Below are 22,499 nucleotides of genomic sequence, written 5' to 3' on the forward strand. Positions count from 1 at the left end.
GCATCTGTTATAAAGTACTGTATTTGAAGGCCCCTATAGAGCATCTGTTATAAAGTACTGTATTTGAAGGCCTCTATAGAGCATCTGTTTTTAAAGTACTGTATTTGAAGGCCTCTATAGAGCATCTGTTATAAAGTACTGTATTTGAAGGCCCCTATAGAGCATCTGTTATAAAGTACTGTATTTGAAGGCCTCTATAGAGCATCTGTTCTAAAGTACTGTATTTGAAGGCCTCTATAGAGCATCTGTTATAAAGTACTGTATTTGAAGGCCTCTATAGAGCATCTGTTATAAAGTACTGTATTTGAAGGCCTCTATAGAGCATCTGTTATAAAGTACTGTATTTGAAGGCCCCTATAGAGCATCTGTTATAAAGTACTGTATTTGAAGGCCTCTATAGAGCATCTGTTTTTAAAGTACTGTATTTGAAGGCCTCTATAGAGCATCTGTTATAAAGTACTGTATTTGAAGGCCCCTATAGAGCATCTGTTATAAAGTACTGTATTTGAAGGCCTCTATAGAGCATCTGTTCTAAAGTACTGTATTTGAAGGCCTCTATAGAGCATCTGTTATAAAGTACTGTATTTGAAGGCCTCTATAGAGCATCTGTTATAAAGTACTGTATTTGAAGGCCTCTATAGAGCATCTGTTATAAAGTACTGTATTTGAAGGCCCCTATAGAGCGTCGCAGTCCCGCCTCCTACCAGGGACCAGGAAATGATTCTCCGTTCATTTTCCTCATAGACATTTCAGAAAGTATTTATTTAAAGACGTTTACGCCGCGGACAAAGCCAACTCAAGTCGTGACAAATCATGACAACAAACTTCTTCTTTCTAAAATAATTAGAAAGGATGCATTGGGATTCATTTCCTGGTCCAGGGTAGGAGGTGGGACTGCGACGCTCTATAGTACAAGATACTGGTTCTGTTCAGAATGTATTGTCGTCTCCCGTCTTTCCACAAAATAATAGCAAATGCTCGATAAGAACGCGGCTCGATAAGCCTGATCGATAAGGTGCTCGTTATCAATAAAACAAAAAAATGTTTCCACTGTGGTTGAACCAGGTTGGTTCTTGTTTCTCACCCGAACCGGTTCAGTGTTTCCACCGAAAAAGACTTGGTTCAGAACTGGAACCAATATATGACCACCGGCTCCGTTAGCTCTGGTCCATAGCCTTCTACTGCTTCTACGATTCTGCCCTGCAGTATAGGCTATGGTACTTAGTGGGCGCTCAGAGTGCGTCCACTAAGGAAAGTAGGCTTTCTAATGACACAATACGCCTTTTTTTTGGTGAGTAGCAAAAACGTTCTTTTAAAATTCGCTAAAGAGGAGAGGCTGGTCTGATTTCGATTTGAGATTTAAAACTGAAAGTCCCATAGCCTTATACTGCAGGGCAGCATCGTAGAAGCAGTAGAAGGCTATGGACCAGAGCTGCGGCTCCGTGAGAGCACCACAGGTTCCAAGAACCAAAGTTCTGTTGGTAGAAAAGGAACTAGTTCTAGAACCAGTTCATTTTGGTGGAAAAGGAACTAGTTGTAGAGGGGCGGTCCCTCCTATGTCCAGCTTTGAGGGTCTGTGTAAACACAAACATTGAGGACAAAAGTGAGGACGCAAATTGTGATTGTCCAGAATGAGATGATGTATGACGATGAGAGCGCCCCTCACCTCACACGGGTGTGATTTTTATTTTAATTATAGGTAGTGTTCGGTGTGAACGTCCATTTTCTCAGGCATTGATTATTTTTATTTTTTTTATTTTTGTCTGTTAAGGAACTATCTTCCAAGTTAAAATTTTAATTTTTTTTGTGGAGCATCTACATTGGTCAAAGTAGCACATTGGTCAGCAATACCGCTGACACGCCCCCCCGCCACACATCAGGCAGGCTGGTCATTGGTCAGCAATACCGCTGACACGCCCCGCGCCACACATCAGGCAGGCTGGTCATTGGACAGCGATACCGCTGACAACATCGCTGTCGAAATTGAACCCACAATTTTCCCCGAGATTCCTTGCGAAGCGTCACAAAAGTCTCGGAAAAAGTTGCGCTGTGATTGGCCAGTAGTGTGGCAGCGAGAGACGTGGGTGGAGTTGCATGAGTGACGTCACTTGGGCAGCGACGCCTTCAGCAACACCTCCACTGGACTTCCTGCCTTCAATGGAGACACGTCGCTCCGACGAACTGCTGCAGCCAATGAGGTCGCTCCAATGAACTGCAACGGCCAATGAGGTCTCTATTTTTTTTTTTTTAAATTTTTTGTATCAACTATGGCGTTACCACCCTCAACCTAGAGGCCAAAAGGCTGAGGGTCAAAGGGTCAGATGTCTCCAAATCGGATGGGTTAGAAGAAGAAGTAGAGACTCTGCTTAGTTGTTGTTGTGGAACAACCTAGGGTTGATCTGGTGATCTGTTGGTGGTAGAGCCATGGATCTGTGGTTCTGGTGGTGGTAGAGCCATGGATCTGTGGTTCTGGTGGTGGTAGAGCCATGGATCTGTGGTTCTGGTGGTGGTAGAGCCATGGATCTGTGGTTCTGGTGGTGGTAGAGCCATGGATCTGTGGTTCTGGTGGTGGTAGAGCCATGGATCTGTGGTTCTGGTGGTGGTAGAGCCATGGATCTGTGGTTCTGGTGGTGGTAGAGCCATGGATCTGTGGTTCTGGTGGTGGTAGAGCCATGGATCTGTGGTGATCTGTGGTGGTAGAGCCATGGATCTGTGGTGATCTGTGGTGGTAGAGCCATGGATCTGTGGTGATCTGTGGTGGTAGAGCCATGGATCTGTGGTGATCTGTGGTGGTAGAGCCATGGATCTGTGGTGATCTGATGAGAGCCATCATGGTTGGAGTCCTTGGCATGGCGGGGCTGGCAGCCAGCTCTGTGATGCCACCCTGGTGGTGCTGTTGGGAGAACGTTGGAACAGAAGTGCAACAACGTTAAATAAATAAAGAAACGCTGACATGACACCACTAACGGAAAGGCGCCAAGACAGACATCGCATAATTGAGAGACTCACTTTAGGGGATTCAGTCACACAAGCTCAGTGGCCTCGTGGTTAAGAGTGTCTGCCCTGAAACTGGGAGGTCGGGGTTTGATGCCCTGCCTAGATATGTCCCAAAGCGCCGCTCAGATCAACACGCCCCTCCACTGCTGGCCTGCTCCAAGTGCCTACAAAAATAGCATCTAGAAAATACGGTGAAGCAGCTTTCTGCTTCTGCGTGTCGACAGCCTGGAATGCACGTCTGCGGCTTACTTAGACAGGCTCAAAAACCCACCTCTTCACTCTTGCTTTTAAAAACCTCTCTGTTCTTATTCATGTACTCACACTGTTCTGCCTGATTTGCTGACGTTTTTATGTTCTTTACTATTGTCTTAATGTTACTCTGCTTTTGCTTGTTTTTATGCTATTTTACGTTGTTCTATTGTCTACCTTGCACAGAACTAGTTTGCGCTGCATTTATATGTCGTGAAAAGGTGCTGTATAAAAACGTTTATTCTTTACTTTGGCTATAAGTCGCCGTTGTCGCCACGCTCCATCTTGTCCTCGGGCGTGCTTCGGAGGTCCTCTGTGTCGGCCGCGTCCTCTGTGTCCAACATGTCCGCAGAGCTGCTTTTCTCCATGTGATCCAACATGTCCGCAGAGCTGCTTTTCTCCATGTGATCCAACATGTCCGCAGAGCTGCCGTCCTCCATGTGAGCCAACATGTCTGCAGCGTTGCTCTTCTCCATGTGAGCCAACATGTCTGCCATCAGAGCCTCCTCTAGTCTCCTCCTCACGTTGTGGACAAGGTCCTCCTGTTTCCTGGAGAGAGACACACAAGCACACACACAGGAAAAGAGAGTTAAGACTCATAGAAAAGGTAAACGGACGTACTCTTCAGGCTCTGAGGCTGAATGCTCTCAAGAGAGGGCAAGCTTCCGCGTTGGTGCGCCGACCTCACGCCGACCGCTCGGTGCCGCGGTTCTTGTATTCTTTATGTTGTTTCACTGAGAATAAGGTTAGAAATAATTATGTTTGGGGTTAGGCATAGTTTTACTGGGGTTCAGTTTAGACATAGTTTTACTGGGGTTCAGTTTAGACATAGTTTTACTGGGGTTCAGTTTAGACATAGTTTTACTGGGATAAGTTTAGACATAGTTTTACTGGGGTTCAGTTTAGACATAGTTTTACTGGGGTAAGTTTAGACATAGTTTTACTGGGGTTCAGTTTAGACATAGTTTTACTGGGGTTCAGTTTAGACATAGTTTTACTGGGGTTCAGTTTAGACATAGTTTTACTGGGGTTCAGTTTAGACAGTTTTACTGGGGTTCAGTTTAGACATAGTTTTACTGGGGTAAGTTTAGACATAGTTTTACTGGGGTTCAGTTTAGACATAGTTTTACTGGGGTTCAGTTTAGACATAGTTTTACTGGGGTTCAGTTTAGACATAGTTTTACTGGGGTAAGTTTAGACATAGTTTTACTGGGGTTAAGGTTAGGAATAAGGTTAAGTTTAGGCATAGTTTTACTGGGGTTAAGGTTAGGAATAAGGTTAAGTTTAGACATAGTTTTACTGGGGTAAGTTTAGACAGTTTTACTGGGGTTAAGGTTAGGAATAAGGTTAAGTTTAGGCATAGTTTTACTGGGGTTAAGGTTAGGAATAAGGTTAAGTTTAGGCATAGTTTTACTGGGGTTAAGGTTAGGAATAAGGTTAAGTTTAGGCATAGTTTTACTGGGGTTAAGGTTAGGAATAAGGTTAAGTTTAGGCATAGTTTTACTGGGGTAAGTTTAGACATAGTTTTACTGGGGTAAGTTTAGACATAGTTTTACTGGGGTTCAGTTTAGACAGTTTTACTGGGGTAAGTTTAGACAGTTTTACTGGGGTTCAGTTTAGACAGTTTTACTGGGGTAAGTTTAGACATAGTTTTACTGGGGTTCAGTTTAGACAGTTTTACTGGGGTAAGTTTAGACATAGTTTTACTGGGGTTCAGTTTAGACAGTTTTACTGGGGTAAGTTTAGACATAGTTTTACTGGGGTAAGTTAAGACATAGTTTTACTGGGGTTAAGGTTAGGAATAAGGTTAAGTTTAGACATAGTTTTACTGAGGTTAAGGTTAGGAATAAGGTTAAGTTTAGACATAGTTTTACTGAGGTTAAGGTTAGGAATAAGGTTAAGTTTAGACATAGTTTTACTGAGGTTAAGGTTAGGAATAAGGTTAAGTTTAGACATAGTTTTACTGAGGTTAAGGTTAGGAATAAGGTTAGGTTTAGACATAGTTTTACTGGGGTTAAGTTTAGGAATAAGGTTAGGTTTAGACATAGTTTTACTGGGGTTAAGTTTAGGAATAAGGTTAGGTTTAGACAGTTTTACTGGGGTTAAGGTTAGGAATAAGGTTAGGTTTAACAGTTTAAGCATAATTTACTTAGGTTACTTTAGGAATACCAGCCCGCTATGTAGTGCCCAAGACGTCTGTGGACATCTTAGCAAAAAAAAAAAGAAGAATGAATGTAAAAAGTGGGCACACTGGGTTACTATTTTGAAAGTGTTGTGTGGGCACACAATGTGTTAAGAGGTCCTCAAACAGTTTGGTCTCAGGTCACCCATGCAGGTCACACACATTTTCATCCAAAGAACTCCATGGATGACATTGTTACTTCATTGAATGATATGATTATGATACAGTACTTTATTGTCAGTTCACACTGAAATGTGTCTTGCGACCCAGCAGCCAAGTATGCAGAACACACATACACAAAGAACAAGACAATTTACATACATAAAGACATGAAGACAAGAGCAATGTCCACCGCCTAGATTACCCCGTGGCTACTACAACTCCTGATTAAGCCTCAAGGTTGACTGGTGGACAAAGGACCTCTTTAGTCTGACCTTATTGTATGCTGGTACACCATATCTCCTTCCTGAAGGTAGCAACCTATATTCTCCATACAACACATGCTTAGTATTAGAGGTGATATTCCGTATACTCTCCATACAACACATGCTTAGTATTAGAGGTGTTATTCCTTATATTCTCCATACAACACATGCTTAGTATTAGAGGTGTTATTCCTTATATTCTCCATACAACACATGCTTAGTATTAGAGGTGTTATTGTCTCCACCAGGCCGAAGGCATGGGGTGAGAGTATGTTTTGCACTCCGTCCGTCCGTCCGTCCGTCCGTGTGTGTGTGTGTGTGTGTGTGTGTGTCCGTCCGTCCTTCCGTCTGTGAACAGCTAATCTCCGGCACCGTTAACCCGGTCGATGTCAAATGTTGCACTCACACTCCCTGGATGCCAACGATGAACCTCTGCCCCAAAATTTCCAGAACAGCCTGTTATAGCGCCACCAGGAGGCCGCTTTGTGCAAAACAAGTTTTTGGACAGTACACCTACAGATTTTGTCCAAACATCACGCAAATTGGTACACAGTCTCTCTAGAGCCATTCAACGAAATTCTTTCAGATTTTTCAGACTCCATCCTGATTGGCTAAGATTGGCTTCCAAAGTTCGCAGGAGTGCTCAGTTTCAAACAAAATGCTGCAAATCATGAACACATCGTGTGATTTCCGTGAAATTGTGCACGCACATTCCCACTAGGCCGAGGAAGAAATGCCAAATGAACATTTTCAACTCAGCCTCATGGTGGCGCTATAACTGGCCGAAAAGTGTTTTTACCTCTAACTGCACGGATCTGTGGATAACTTTGTATGCCAACTCCCTAGAGGCAAAGGAAAAACCTTTGCCTGGAATTTTTCACATCTGCTCTTTATAGCGCCACCAGGAGGCCCACATATGTAAAAAACATTTTCTAATATTACTCCTTCAGATTTTATCCGAATTTCACGCAAATCGGTACACATGCTCTTCATAGTCATGTAATCAAGACGGGTTTGTTTGATTTCTCATAATCCACCCTCATTGGCTACGATTGACTTCTAAACTTTTCAGGAGTAGCCCGCTTTGTACCCATTTTGTACAAATCGCCACAACTACTCAACGCAGCGTCCGATTGTGGTGAAACTGTGCATGCATATTCCCACTAGGCTTTGGAAGAAATGCCAATTGACAGTTTTCAAATCAGCCTCATGGTGGCGCTACAACAGGCCAAGTCGCGTCACACACACACACACACACACACACACACACACACACACACACACACACACACACACACACACACACACACACACACACACACACACACACACACACACACACACACACACACACACACACACACACACACACACACACACACACACACACACACACACACGTTTATATTGCTCCTAAACATTTTGCCAAACATCACACACACACTCCTATCCTCCTGGTGGAGACCTGTGCCCAGAAGGGCACTTTTTCTAGTTCCTTATACTCTCCATACAACACATGCTTAGTATTAGAGGTGTTATTCCTTATATTCTCCATACAACACATGCTTAGTATTAGAAATGATATTCCTTGCTAACCTTAGGATGCTGTTATCATACGTGGATGTATAGAGTTTCTGAAGTGGTTGAACATTACAGTAATAGGCCAGTAATTAACGCAAACAAAGAAAATCCATATATTATGTCCTATTACGGTATGTATGTACATCAGTAAATCTTTCCCCCTATTAAGATACAGTATGTGTCACTGAGAGAAAAACTTAAAGGGAATAGAAGTTATCACGACAGATTGAATATAACTTCACACTTTTACATTGAAGCACCACTGAACCTCAGATCCCTGTTCTGGAAGGGAACATTCACTGAACCTCAGATCCCTGTTCTGGAAGGGAACATTCACTGAACCTCAGATCCCTGTTCTGGAAGGGAACATTCACTGAACCTCAGATCCCTGTTCTGGAAGGGAACATTCACTGAACCTCAGATCCCTGTTCTGGAAGGGAACATTCACTGAACCTCAGATCCCTGTTCTGGAAGGGAACATTCACTGAACCTCAGATCCCTGTTCTGGAAGGGAACATTCACTGAACCTCAGATCCCTGTTCTGGAAGGGAACATTCACTGAACCTCAGATCCCTGTTCTGGAAGGGAACATTCACTGAACCTCAGATCCCTGTTCTGGAAGGGAACATTCACTGAACCTCAGATCCCTGTTCTGGAAGGGAACATTCACTGAACCTCAGATCCCTGTTCTGGAAGGGAACATTCACTGAACCTCAGATCCCTGTTCTGGAAGGGAACATTCACTGAACCTCAGATCCCTGTTCTGGAAGGGAACATTCACTGAACCTCAGATCCCTGTTCTGGAAGGGAACATTCACTGAACCTCAGATCCCTGTTGGAAGGGAACATTCACTGAACCTCAGATCCCTGTTCTGGAAGGGAACATTCACTGAACCTCAGATCCCTGTTCTGGAAGGGAACAGTCACTGAACCTCAGATCCCTGTTCTGGAAGGGAACATTCACTGAACCTCAGATCCCTGTTCTGGAAGGGAACATTCACTGAACCTCAGATCCCTGTTCTGGAAGGGAACAGTCACTGAACCTCAGATCCCTGTTCTGGAAGGGAACATTCACTGAACCTAGCTCAGATCCCTGTTCTGGAAGGGAACATTCACCAAAAATAGAACACTTTGACTTCCATTAACAAGTTACTCGAGTTAATTAATTTTAGAACACTTTCCCTGCGATTCGCGAGTTGCTAGAGTTATGTTTTCATTGTTTAATCCACATTTTTAATCAGTTTTAAAGGAGAATTCCTTGCTAGAAGGCTTTCTTACCTTTATTTGTAGTCGTTACGTCCCCACCAAAGAGGTCCATGTGTTATTTTGTGCAAAAGCTCCTTATTGGCTATTTCCCCTACCATAAGCCCTCAATGAATTGCATTGAATTGAATGGGACTTGAATGGGGCTATAGGGTGTTAATTCGCTTATTTCCATCGCTCAAAATCATTATATTTTTGTATATATCCTCTCTTCATAATGTAAATAATATCCCAAGCGGCACACTTTACTACTTATTTCAATGGAAATAAGCGAATTAGCACAACACCCCATAGCCCCATTCAATTACCATGCAATGCAATGCAATTCATTGAGGGCTTATGGTAGGGCTAATAGCCAATAAGGAGTTTTTGCACAAAAAAACACCTGGACCTCTTTGGTAAGAAAGCCTTCTAGCATGGAATTCTCCTTTAAGTCATACGGGCCGGACAGAATGGGATATGAGACACGTTCTGATGACGTAATCGCAAAAAAGTCTGTCGCTCCGGCGTGCAAAGGGTTCTGGGAAATTGAGTCCCCATTGTTTACAATGGGAGAGCTGCCTAGCAGCGCTGCCCAATGGGAGAGCTGCCTAGCAGCGCACTGCCCAGTCCGGTCCGTTGTTGTGGTCGGCACCTTGGAATACTTTAACACTACAACAAGCGATTACTTTAACCAACTCAGAGGCTGTTCAAAGGTAACTTTAACCAACTCAGTAGCTGTTCAAAGGTAACTTTAACCAACTCAGTGGCTGTTCAAAGGTAACTTTAACCAACTCAGTGGCTGTTCAAAGGTAACTTTAACCAACTCAGTAGCTTTGAACAGCTACTGAGTTGGTTAAAGTTACCTTTGAACAGCCACTGAGGTAACTTTAACCAACTCAGCGGTCGGTGCAGTGACTGTTCAAAGGTAACTTTAACCAACTCAGCGGTCGGTGCAGTGGCTGTTCAAAGGTAACTTTAACCAACTCAGCGGTTGGTACAGTGGCTGTTCAAAGGTAACTTTATACTTAGGCAGTCTAGCCTAAAAAACGACAGTAAATGTCCGGCACCAATCCTGTTAAGAGTGTTCAGTAACGGAGGTCTCCCCATCGTTACAGCTCTGTGTCGACAGAGATGGTTTATCAGTTTAAATCTGATAGTTTTCCAGCTGTGCTCAACGTGTCCGTTTTCATCACCTGCTGTATCCTGAACGACTTCTCTCTGCTGATTGGACAGAACCCGTCTACCCTGCTGTATCCTGAACGACTTCTCTCTCCTGATTGGATAGAATCTCCATCCCGCCCAGAAAACGTATTCTCTGTGTACTTAAAGAGCTGGAGATCCTGTCACTGAACAAACACCCTGAACTTATGCCGAATATTTCTCAGTGGAAACTAAGTTCAGCGAGGTCATCACAAGGTCATTATGAGGTCATCATGAGAACTAAATATCCTAATGGCATTTCCTCGCCAGAATCTGTTTCCACAGTTCTTGTTCAGTTCTTGTTTAGTTCTTGAACCTTCAAGATATTTTTTTTTAATATAACTAGCTGAATATCACTGCAGAGACAGCAATGCAAAAAAAACATTGTGTCAGAGTTTTCACGGCGCTTCCGAATGTTATAATTTTATTTCTACGAGCCAGAAATCAGTGAGAACAGAACAGAACACAGGTCACCAGATGGACACTCATTAATAGAGTGACAGCAAATGGAACACCCTTTGGTCCGCTGACAACAAGCTCCAGGTCAGAGTGACCCCACAGTGACCCCACAGTGACCCCAGAGGCAAACATCCAGGTGTCACAACTCAACGGTGGACGGGGGCCTAAAAACCCATTTAGACCCGAGGTCGAATCTACAGAATGTCTTCTAAATCCTGACAGTTTTCTGAAAAAAACCTATGTTTCTATATAAATCGTTTTTATGTCAAGGACCCGCAAAATATATATGTAATTGGCCGCTGACCCCAATCTTGAAAATATGTTGTTCCATGGACCCTCCAGAAGCAAAGAATTGACTTAAAAACGTTCGCTCTGAAATATTATATATTTCAAAGATTTGCAGCACATTTTCTCGATTTTTCAAAAACATAGCAGATCTACAAGCTCGTGAGCTTGTAGATCTGCTATGTTTCAATAGCTACAGTATAACATAATACTTAACACCAAAAGGGGTTCCCGTCCTGAAGGGGATAACGTAAAACAGTCTCTATGAAAAGATTGGTCTCAACTTGTATTCTTTATGCAAATCATGTTATCTGACATTGTTGTTAGGAAGAAAAGACCCAGACTGGATCCATAGACCCAGACTGGATCCATAGACCCAGACTGGATCCATAGACCCAGATCTTCAAATAGTAAAATCAACAGGATGTTAACATTTTTTAAATTATTTTACTTGTTTATAAAGCTCTCAATCAATAAAGCTCTCAACCTTCCTTCCTACCTACATGACTGCCTGTCTAAATATGTCCCAAACCTTCCTACCTACATGACTGCCTGTCTAAATATGTCCCAAACCTTCCTACCTACATGACTGCCTGTCTAAATATGTCCCAAACCTTCCTACCTACATGACTGCCTGTCTAAATATGTCCCAAACCTTCCTACCTACATAACTGCCTGTCTAAATACTGTATGTCCCAAACCTTCCTACCTACATGACTGCCTGTCTAAATATGTCCCAAACCTTCCTACCTACATGACTGCCTGCCTAAATATGTCCCAAACCTTCCTACCTACATGACTGCCTCTCTAAATATGTCCCAAACCTTCCTACCTACATGACTGCCTCTCTAAATATGTCCCAAACCTTCCTACCTACACAACTGCCTGTCTAAATATGTCCCAAACCTTCCTACCTACAGTACATGACTGCCTGTCTAAATATGTCCCAAACCTTCCTACCTACATGACTGCCTGCCTAAATATGTCCCAAACCTTCCTACCTACATAACTGCCTGTCTAAATATGTCCCAAACCTTCCTACCTACATGACTGCCTGCCTAAATATGTCCCAAACCTTCCTACCTACATGACTGCCTGTCTAAATATGTCCCAAACCTTCCTACCTACATGACTGCCTGTCTAAATATGTCCCAAACCTTCCTACCTACATGACTGCCTGTCTAAATATGTCCCAAACCTTCCTACCTACATAACTGCCTGTCTAAATACTGTATGTCCCAAACCTTCCTACCTACATGACTGCCTGTCTAAATATGTCCCAAACCTTCCTACCTACATGACTGCCTGCCTAAATATGTCCCAAACCTTCCTACCCGCATGACTGCCTCTCTAAATATGTCCCAAACCTTCCTACCTACATGACTGCCTGCCTACATATGTCCCAAACCTTCCTACCTACATGACTGCCTGTCTAAATATGTCCCAAACCTTCCTACCTACATGACTGCCTCTCTAAATATGTCCCAAACCTTCCTACCTACATGACTGCCTCTCTAAATATGTCCCAAACCTTCCTACCTACAGTACATGACTGCCTGTCTAAATACTGTATGTCCCAAACCTTCCTACCTACAGTACATAACTGCCTGTCTAAATACTGTATGTCCCAAACCTTCCTACCTACATGACTGCCTGTCTAAATATGTCCCAAACCTTCCTACCTACATGACTGCCTGCCTAAATATGTCCCAAACCTTCCTACCCGCATGACTGCCTCTCTAAATATGTCCCAAACCTTCCTACCTACATGACTGCCTGCCTAAATATGTCCCAAACCTTCCTACCTACATGACTGCCTGTCTAAATATGTCCCAAACCTTCCTACCTACATGACTGCCTGCCTAAATATGTCCCAAACCTTCCTACCTACATGACTGCCTGCCTAAATATGTCCCAAACCTTCCTACCTACATGACTGCCTGCCTACATATGTCCCAAACCTTCCTACCTACATGACTGCCTGCCTAAATATGTCCCAAACTGCCCCCTAAGGTCTTCCACTGCTGGCCTGCTCGCTTTGCCTAAAAAAATGGCAACTCAAAAATACGGTGAAGCAGCTTTCTGCTTCTAGGGGCCGACGGCGTGGAACAAACTCCCACTGTACCTTCGACAGGCAGCCTCTGTAGACATTTTAAAGCACAGCTCAAGACCCACTTCTACACTCTTGCTTTCAATTGATCATTTATTTTTTGTTGTTATTCATGTCCTCACTGTATTGCATTACTGCAATAAAGTTATTATTTTACAAGAAGTCTACACAATTATTATTTTGATCAACGTTTGCATGTTATCTCTCCTAATGGTACCGACATCAACACAACGTGTAAATTGTGGACAATGTCCACATTCCGATAACAAAATACTGAGGCTAAATTGAGGCTAAATCTTGAAATGAAAAGGGTTGATTGAAAAGCGCTGGTCTAAGTACCTGATGTGTTCTAAATGACGGCTGGTCTAAGTACCTGATGTGTTTTAAATGATTGACCAGTGGTTCTAAGTACCTGATGTGTTTTAAATGACGGCTGGTCTAAGTACCTGATGTGTTTTAAATGACGGCTGGTCTAAGTACCTGATGTGTTTTAAATGACGGCTGGTCTAAGTACCTGATGTGTTTTAAATGAAGGCTGGTCTAAGTACCTGATGTGTTTTAAATGACGGCTGGTCTAAGTACCTGATGTGTTTTAAATGACGGCTGGTCTAAGTACCTGATGTGTTTTAAATGATTGACCAGTGGTTCTAAGTACCTGATGTGTTTTAAATGATTGACCAGTGGTTCTAAGTACCTGATGTGTTTTAAATGGCCGCTGGTCTAAGTACCTGATGTCGTCGTCTGTGACCATGAAGGCCTTGCAGAGCGGCTGGTCTAAGTACCTGATGTCGTCGTCGGTGACCATGAAGGCCTTGCAGAGCGGCTGGTCTAAGTACCTGATGTCGTCGTCTGTGACCATGAAGGCCTTGCAGAGCGGCTGGTCTAAGTACCTGATGTCGTCGTCGGTGACCATGAAGGCCTTGCAGAGCGGCTGGTCTAAGTACCTGATGTCGTCGTCGGTGACCATGAAGGCCTTGCAGAGCGGCTGGTCTAAGTACCTGATGTCGTCGTCTGTGACCATGAAGGCCTTGCAGAGCGGCTGGGCCGTGTTCAGCCAGACGCCAGGGTTCTTCTCCACGGCGGCGGTCAGCTGGCCCGTGACCGGCGTGGGGCTGGTGTGGAGCGCGCTGGCGATGGCCGACAGCAGGGTCTTGTCCGTGCACACCGGGCCCACACCTGGACGACAGCCATGAGGAGGAGGACAACCATGAGGAGGAGGAGGAGGAGGAGGAGGAGGAACACAGCCATGAGGAGGAGGAGGAGGAGGACAACCATGAGGAGGAGGAGGAGGAGGAGGACAACCATGAGGAGGAGGAGGACAACCATGAGGAGGAGGAGGAGGACAACCATGAGGAGGAGGAGGAGGACAACCATGAGGAGGAGGAGGAGGAGGAGGAGGAGGACAACCATGAAGAGGAGGAGGAGGAGGACAACCATGAGGAGGAGGAGGACAACCATGAGGAGGAGGAGGAGGAGGAGGAGGACAACCATGAGGAGGAGGAGGAGGACAACCATGAGGAGGAGGAGGAGGAGGAGGACAACCATGAGGAGGAGGAGGAACACAGCCATGAGGAGGAGAAGGAGGAGGAGGAACAGAGCCATGAGGAGGAGGAGGAGGAGGACAACCATGAGGAGGAGGAGGAGGAGGAGGACAACCATGAGGAGGAGGAGGAACACAGCCATGAGGAGGAGGAGGAGGAACAGAGCCATGAGGAGGAGGAGGAACAGAGCCATGAGGAGGAGGAGGAGGAGGAGGAGGAACACAGCCATGAGGAGGAGGAACACAGCCATGAGGAGGAGGAGGAGGACAACCATGAGGAGGAGGAGGAGGAGGAGGACAACCATGAGGAGGAGGAGGACAACCATGAGGAGGAGGAGGACAACCATGAGGAGGAGGAGGAGGACAACCATGAGGAGGAGGAGGAGGAGGAGCACAGTCAGGGAACACTAATGGGACACATTAACCCATTTAAGCCTGACGTTGACATTTAAAAAAAAAAATCTAAATCCTTTCTGAAATACCTCATGTTTCTGTATCAGTGGTGCTGAATATTTCATGTCAAGGACCCCAAAAATGATATGTAATTGGCCGCCGACCCTCATCTGAAAATATGTTGTTCCAGAAGCAAAGGTTTGAGTTAAAACGTTCGCTGTGAAAGAATATATATTCAAAGATTTGCGCCACATTTTCACGATTTTTCAAAAATTGCAGACCTACAAGCTCGTAGCGCGCCACTGGGTGGCGCGCTATGAGCTTGAAGATCTGCTATTTTTCAATAGCTAAATTGTGGCTCAAGAGGTAGAGCAGGTCGTCCAATGATCCATGTGTCGGCGGTTCGAATCCCGGCTCCTCCTGGCTACATGTCTTAATGTCCTTGGGCAAGACACTGAACCCCAAATTGCTCCCGATGTGCTGGTTGGTACCTTGCATGGCTTCCGCCGCAATCGGTGTATGAATGTGTGTGTGAATGGGTGAATGTAATGCACAATCTATGTAAAGCGCCTTGGATAAAGGCGCTATATAAATGCACCATTTACCATTTATAACAATGGTTAAAACACCAAAAGGGGTTCCCGCCCAAAATGGGTTAAACCATTCAGGACGGGAACCCCTTTTTATCTATTGAAAAACAGCAGATCTACAAGGTCATAGTGCGGCACCGAGTGCCGCGCTATGAGCTTGTAGATCTGCTATTTTTAAAAAAACGTTAAAATGTGGTGCAAATCTTTGAATATATATTCTTTCAGAGGGAACGTTTTTAACTCAAATCTTTGCTTCTGGGGGGGGGGGGGGGGGGGTCTCTGGAACAACATATTTTCAGATGGGGGTCGGTGGCCCAATTACATATATTATTTTTGGCGGTCCTTGACATGAACATGTTTGAGAACGACTGACATAGAAACACAGGGTTTTTCAGAAAGACATTTTTTAACCTGTATACTGCCTCCTGCTGGACGCAGAGCCAACCGCAGACTGCCAAGCCGATTTCACTGTAGCACACACTGGACTGACATCCTGTCTGGCCGTCCATCTTTAATGCTAAATAAATAGCGGCAATGCTAACAAGCTAAAATGAAGCCATCCTTGCTCTAGAAAGCACCAATGTTTCCATCTAGAGTCTAGAGTCTAGACCACCGGATAATCAGCAAAGATTATTAAAAGTTTATTCAAAGTTGGTGAAGACTCCATGGAGTTCACCAGCTGCTCTAGATGAATATAAAGTACTCTAGTCTGTACGAATGAAGTATAAATACCCTGTAATCTTTTAGAGTATAAAGTACTCTAATAAAGAATAAATACCCTGTAATCCTTTGGGCAGCTCCATGGTCTTCACCAGCTCCTCGGCGATGTCGAACGCACTCAGACCGCTCAGCTTCCTCTCCCAAAACAGCTGCAACAAAACAACAAAACTAATTATGAATTATTGGCCATGCTGGAGACAGGAAAAACACACAGGAGTGAAGACAGGTCTTCATATGCATCAGATATTAAAATAGGGATCATTTTGCATCCCAAAACGCAGTTTATAGTTAAGGGACGCAATAAAACAACGACCTCTGCATCCACGGGATGCACTACTGTACTGTTTTTTATTCTAGTTTATTTTGCTAGCTTTAGTTATAATAATCATTTATTCTTCTGTTTTCTACATGAATAATATAACCACATTATAACCATATAAAATGAAATGGGAGTTAAATGCTGCAATCTGTAAAATGGCAAAATATGACTCCTAACGTCGTTGAAGTAAAATGTCCCTGGGACCATCCAAAAGACCATCCTTGCATCCTGGGACTCATTTCTAAAAGACCATCCCTGCATCCTGGGACTCATTTCTAAAAGACCATCCCTGCATCCTGGGACTCATTTCTAAAAGACCATCCCTGCATCCTGGGACTCATTTCTAAAAGACCATCCCTGCATCCTGGGACTCATTTCTAAAAGACCATCCCTGCATCCTGGGACTCATTTCCAAAAGACCATCCCTGCATCCTGGGACTCATTTCTAAAAGACCATCCCTGCATCCTGGGACTCATTTCTAAAAGACCATCCCTGCATCCTGGGACTCATTTCTAAAAGACCATCCCTGCATCCTGGGACTCATTACATGGAAAACCTATTTACATCACCGACGTATGTTCTACTGCTGATGCCGTTCACAGAACTGATTATTGAAGAGCCATATTTCCAATTATGCCAGAACTTCACTAGACACGTCAGGACAGTGACACACACACAGAACAGAAGGGACTGATTCCGACTGAATCTATAACTGTGCATCACCAGGATTAATTATATATATATTGTCAATGACATGGTCTAACATTATGTTGTGATATAATAATATAGCAGTGGGTATAGGCTACTTGAGGCCAGTCAACTGTCTTCCGTGTTTTGGTACGATGGCACGTGACAGCCTCTGCCTCGGCCAATTGAGGCCCAACCAATCAGGCTCTGTCAGTGGGCACAGGCACATACACAGATCTCCGTGTGGGACACCGGCTGACAGTTAAAACGGGTGCTATGACAACGTATATCATTAGGTTCCCAAGTTGCATCGTTCCCAAGTAGGCCGGTGGCCGACTGCGACCGGCACGTACAGGTCTAGTGTCTTTAATTGGACTCACCTGTCTGGGTTGGTCCACGGTCTTGTGCGGGTCAATCTTCACCTTGTTGTTGGGGTGGTTGGTTACCTTGGTAACGGGTTGTTTAAAGATGGACGCTGTCTGTCTCACCGGCAGCGTCGTGTTCAAGTCAGGCTTGGCCTTCAACACAAAGACATTAAACAACACAGTTACACTGTTTACTGTGTCAGTAGTTGATCAAACACAGTTTCATGTCTTCATCTATTATATGTTGACATTTTATTAAAAGGGATAAATAAGGCCCTTGAGAAGACGCATCATTCTCGTGTTCTTCTTCATCGTATGATGGTGTCGTTCGCCCCAAAATAGCCGACCTACTAGGTCGGCTATTATTAACACCGGCCGTCCTGCGGCGAAGTATAAGCGAGGCTGTCCTGGAGCACTTTAACACTCAGTGGATGTACCTCTGTACCATCCAGGGTGTTTAACACTCAGTGGATGTACCTCTGTACCATCTAGGGTGTTTAACACTCAGTGGAGGTACCTGGAGTACCTCTGTACCATCTAGGGCGTTTAACACTCAGTGGATGTACCTCTGTACCATCTAGGGTGTTTAACACTCAGTGGATGTACCTCTGTACCATCTAGGGTGTTTAACACTCAGTGGATGTACCTCTGTACCATCTAGGGTGTTTAACACTCAGTGGATGTACCTGCAGTACCTCTGTACCATCTAGGGTGTTTAACACTCAGTGGAGGTACCTGCAGTACCTCTGTACCATCTAGGGTGTTTAACACTCAGTGGAGGTACCTGGAGTACCTCTGTACCATCTAGGGTGTTTAACACTCAGTGGAGGTACCTGGAGTACCTCTGTACCATCCAGGGTGTTTAACACTCAGTGGAGGTACCTGCAGTACCTCTGTACCATCCAGGGTGTTTAACACTCAGTGGAGGTACCTGCAGTACCTCTGTACCATCTAGGGTGTTTAACACTCAGTGGAGGTACCTGGAGTACCTCTGTACCATCTAGGGTGTTTAACACTCAGTGGAGGTACCTGGAGTACCTCTGTACCATCCAGGGTGTTTAACACTCAGTGGAGGTACCTGGAGTACCTCTGTACCATCCAGGGTGTTTAACACTCAGTGGAGGTACCTGGAGTACCTCTGTACCATCCAGGGTGTTTAACACTCAGTGGAGGTACCTGCAGTACCTCTGTACCATCTAGGGTGTTTAACACTCAGTGGAGGTACCTGCAGTACCTCTGTACCATCTAGGGTGTTTAACACTCAGTGGAGGTACCTGGAGTACCTCTGTACCATCTAGGGTGTTTAACACTCAGTGGAGGTACCTGGAGTACCTCTGTACCATCCAGGGTGTTTAACACTCAGTGGAGGTACCTGGAGTACCTCTGTACCATCTAGGGTGTTTAACACTCAGTGGAGGTACCTGGAGTACCTCTGTACCATCTAGGGTGTTTAACACTCAGTGGAGGTACCTGCAGTACCTCTGTACCATCTAGGGTGTTTAACACTCAGTGGAGGTACCTGGAGTACCTCTGTACCATCTAGGGTGTTTAACACTCAGTGGAGGTACCTGGAGTACCTCTGTACCATCTAGGGTGTTTAACACTCAGTGGAGGTACCTGCAGTACCTCTGTACCATCTAGGGTGTTTAACACTCAGTGGAGGTACCTGGAGTACCTCTGTACCATCTAGGGTGTTTAACACTCAGTGGAGGTACCTGGAGTACCTCTGTACCATCTAGGGTGTTTAACACTCAGTGGAGGTACCTGGAGTACCTCTGTACCATCTAGGGTGTTACCATGGCTTCATGCAATAGCATGGATTGCATGTTTAATATAATTATGTTAGTTACAGATCCAACACTCCAGACAGTGAACAGAGATGGACAACCAACTTACTAGTGCATCAAGTGACCTCTGTGAGCGTGGTCAGGTGCTGATTGGTCAGGTGCTGAATCCCTGAACCGTTGTCTTTCTCTCTAGTCTAAATATATCCTTTAAACTTTAAAGAGATCCTACAATCCATCAGATTTAAATCGGACGATATTTACTCCAAATGACTCGATCGTTGATCAGCAACGATCCTATTGAACCATTTCAGTGGTATAAAAGTCAATCAGATATATAGTATAATATTGCTTTAAATCTTTGTGACAGGCCTAAACATTCTCCCCACAAACACAATAATGTATAGATGTCAAGTTGCCATGGTATCTTCTTGCCATAGTATCTTCTTCGCCCCAGCTGGAAAAATCCAACTGAAGCAACCTTCGCGTCCCCCCGACTCCACCCATCGCGCCCTGACAGCCAATCAGCGTCCACCCATTGCGCCCTGACAGCCAATCAGCGTCAACCCATCGCGCCCTGACAGCCAATCAGCGTCCACCCATCGCGCCCTGACAGCCAGTCAGCGTTGATTGTATTCATCCAGTTCCAACTGAACTGACCGCCAGGACTCAGCAAGGGTGGGGAAAATAAACTATATACAAACCAAACAAAGACACAGGAACTAGTTTTGCTGCTCATAAATGTTACAGTAGCAGGAATTATGTTAAATATATTGAATGTCTGCCTAAATTCGGCCATAGCCACTTGCCCAAATGTGTCCAAATGTGCTGACGTCATCACATTAGTGATGACGGGTCACGGCTGTGGCCGCTTTTAGGCCAAGGAGTGTTTTTCGTAAAATCGTAACTAATGCTTGGAATGGATTCAGAATCATGAAAAATCCCTAGTTTGACATGTCACAATTGTCACATGCTACTTAACCCATTTTGGGCGGGAACCCCTTTTGGTGTTAGCATTATGTTATGCTTTAGCTATTGAAAAATAGCAGACCTACAAGCTCATAGCGCGCCACTGAGTGGCGCGCTACGAGCTTGTAGGTCTGCTATTTTTGAAAAATCAAAGACGACTGACATAGAAACATAGCTTTTTCAGAAAACTGTCAGGATGTAGAAGACATTTATAGAATCTGATCTCAGGTCAAAATGGGTTAAAGCATGATGGAATTTGGAAAATGTTGCCTTATATTGTTTGTCTACAGCAGGGGGAGGCAACCTTAGGCACAGTGTCTACAGCAGGGGGAGGCAACCTTAGGCACAGTGTCTACAGCAGGGGGAGGCAACCTTAGGCACAGTGGCAACACTGGCACAAAGGAGGGTGACCAGTGCTGACCACTGATCACTGGCAAGTGTGTGAGAGAGAATTTTAAAAAATGCAGTCAAAAAAATTAAGTCCCTCACATTTGTGTGTAAATTACATCCTGCATTCTACATTCATTAAAACTGAACTCTGTCATTGCCCTGAGTCTAATGATCATTATAACAACGTGAAAGAAAATATTTAAAAAGAAGGAAAAACTTTATATTTGACAATCAAAATATGTTGGAATTTTCCACGTGGTGTCATTAAAATTAATGAATGTTGATATGGCACACTGACGATCTAGAAAACAAAAACTGGTGAAACTAATGATCATTAGACTCGGGGCAATGACAGAGTTCAGTTTTTATTTATTTATCTAGAAAATAGAAACATGGCACTTCATTTAAAAAAGGTTGCAGACCACTGGTCTACAGTATTGGTGTGGTATACAAAAATGTCCATAACTTTTTTTCGCTTTGTTTCCGGCAGAGCAGACCTCTCATTCTGTGGACCTTAATGACCAAATTAATAGAGAAAAGACACAAATGGCATGACATCAGAGGTCCTGTCCCATTTTGGGCCTGTGGCTATGAAGATCCTTCGCAGCTTCGGTACAGCACCTGACGGAGCTCAGAGCGGGAACGGAGGCTTGTGCAAACACATCACTTGATGCAGAGTAAGTTATGCATCTCTGTTCTCTGGAGTGTGGAATGAACTCCCCAGTGCAGTCAGAACTCAGAATCACTCCCTGATGTGGAATGAACTCCCCAGCGCAGTCAGAACTGAGACTCACTCCCTGAAGGTGGAATTAACTCCCCAGCGCAGTCAGAACTGAGACTCACTCCCTGATGTGGAATGAACTCCCCAGTGCAGTCAGAACTGAGACTCACTCCCTGATGTGGAATTAACTCCCCAGCGCAGTCAGAACTGAGACTCACTCCCTGATGTGGAATGAACTCCCCAGTGCAGTCAGAACTGAGACTCACTCCCTGATGTGGAATGAACTCCCCAGTGCAGTCAGAACTGAGACTCACTCCGTGATGTGGAATTAACTCCCCAGCGCAGTCAGAACTGAGACTCACTCCCTGATGTGGAATGAACTCCCCAGTGCAGTCAGAACTGAGACTCACTCCCTGATGTGGAATGAACTCCCCAGTGCAGTCAGAACTCAGACTCACTCCCTGATGTAGAATTAACTCCCCAGTGCAGTCAGAACTCAGACTCACTCCCTGATGTAGAATGAACTCCCCAGTGCAGTCAGAACTCAGACTCACTCCCTGATGTAGAATGAACTCCCCAGTGCAGTCAGAACTGAGACTCACTCCCTGAAGGTGGAATGAACTGCCAGTCAGAACTGAGACTCACTCCCTGATGTGGAATGAACTCCCCAGTGCAGTCAGAACTGAGACTCACTCCCTGATGTGGAATGAACTCCCCAGCGCAGTCAGAACTGAGACTCACTCCCTGATGTGGAATGAACTCCCCAGTGCAGTCAGAACTCAGACTCACTCCCTGATGTGGAATGAACTCCCCAGTGCAGTCAGAACTGAGACTCACTCCCTGATGTGGAATGAACTCCCCAGTGCAGTCAGAACTCAGACTCACTCCCTGAAGGTGGAATGAACTCCCCAGCGCAGTCAGAACTGAGACTCACTCCCTGATGTGGAATTAACTCCCCAGCGCAGTCAGAACTGAGACTCACTCCCTGATGTGGAATAAACTCCCCTGCGCAGTCAGAACGGAGACTCACTCCCAATCGTCCATTTTTCCTCAAGTCGTGACCCATAAAAAATTGTTCCGACTCCGAGCCACAACTGGATCCCAACTCCAGTGTTTGGGACACGGCGGTGTAGTAGCGCATGAATAAAGCATGATTGACATTATATCACACATCGTCCAATCACTCACCTTGATGTGGTGGTTGTTGTTGTCATAGCGATGTTTGTGCCTGTTGCGCTGCACCTTGGTCAGCAGCATGCGGCCCCCGGCCCCGCGGGGGTCCATGGC

At 44.8% G+C, this 22,499-nt stretch overlaps 1 protein-coding gene across 2 annotated transcripts in view; it reads right to left on the minus strand.

Moving 5' to 3' along the window:
- Positions 1-561: 561 nt before the first annotated feature.
- Positions 562-22,499, minus strand: part of LOC306923356 (methyl-CpG-binding domain protein 3-like) — a 25,216-nt gene continuing 3,278 nt past the window's right edge. For both annotated transcript variants that reach the window (XM_079501410.1, XM_079501411.1), the window contains exons 2-7: positions 22,401-22,499; positions 17,364-17,501; positions 16,035-16,125; positions 13,732-13,909; positions 3,496-3,795; positions 562-2,893 (exon numbers count right to left, since the gene is read on the minus strand). The exon at positions 22,401-22,499 is cut by the window's right edge and continues 97 nt beyond it. In XM_079501410.1, the coding sequence (XP_079357536.1) occupies positions 3,501-3,795; positions 13,732-13,909; positions 16,035-16,125; positions 17,364-17,501; positions 22,401-22,499 (801 nt within the window). In that variant the 3' untranslated portion in view covers positions 562-2,893; positions 3,496-3,500. The remainder of the gene's footprint in view (positions 2,894-3,495; positions 3,796-13,731; positions 13,910-16,034; positions 16,126-17,363; positions 17,502-22,400) is intronic.

Source organism: Electrona antarctica, assembly GCF_951216825.1.
Source record: "Electrona antarctica genome assembly, chromosome: 1".
Taxonomy (NCBI): domain Eukaryota; kingdom Metazoa; phylum Chordata; class Actinopteri; order Myctophiformes; family Myctophidae; genus Electrona; species Electrona antarctica.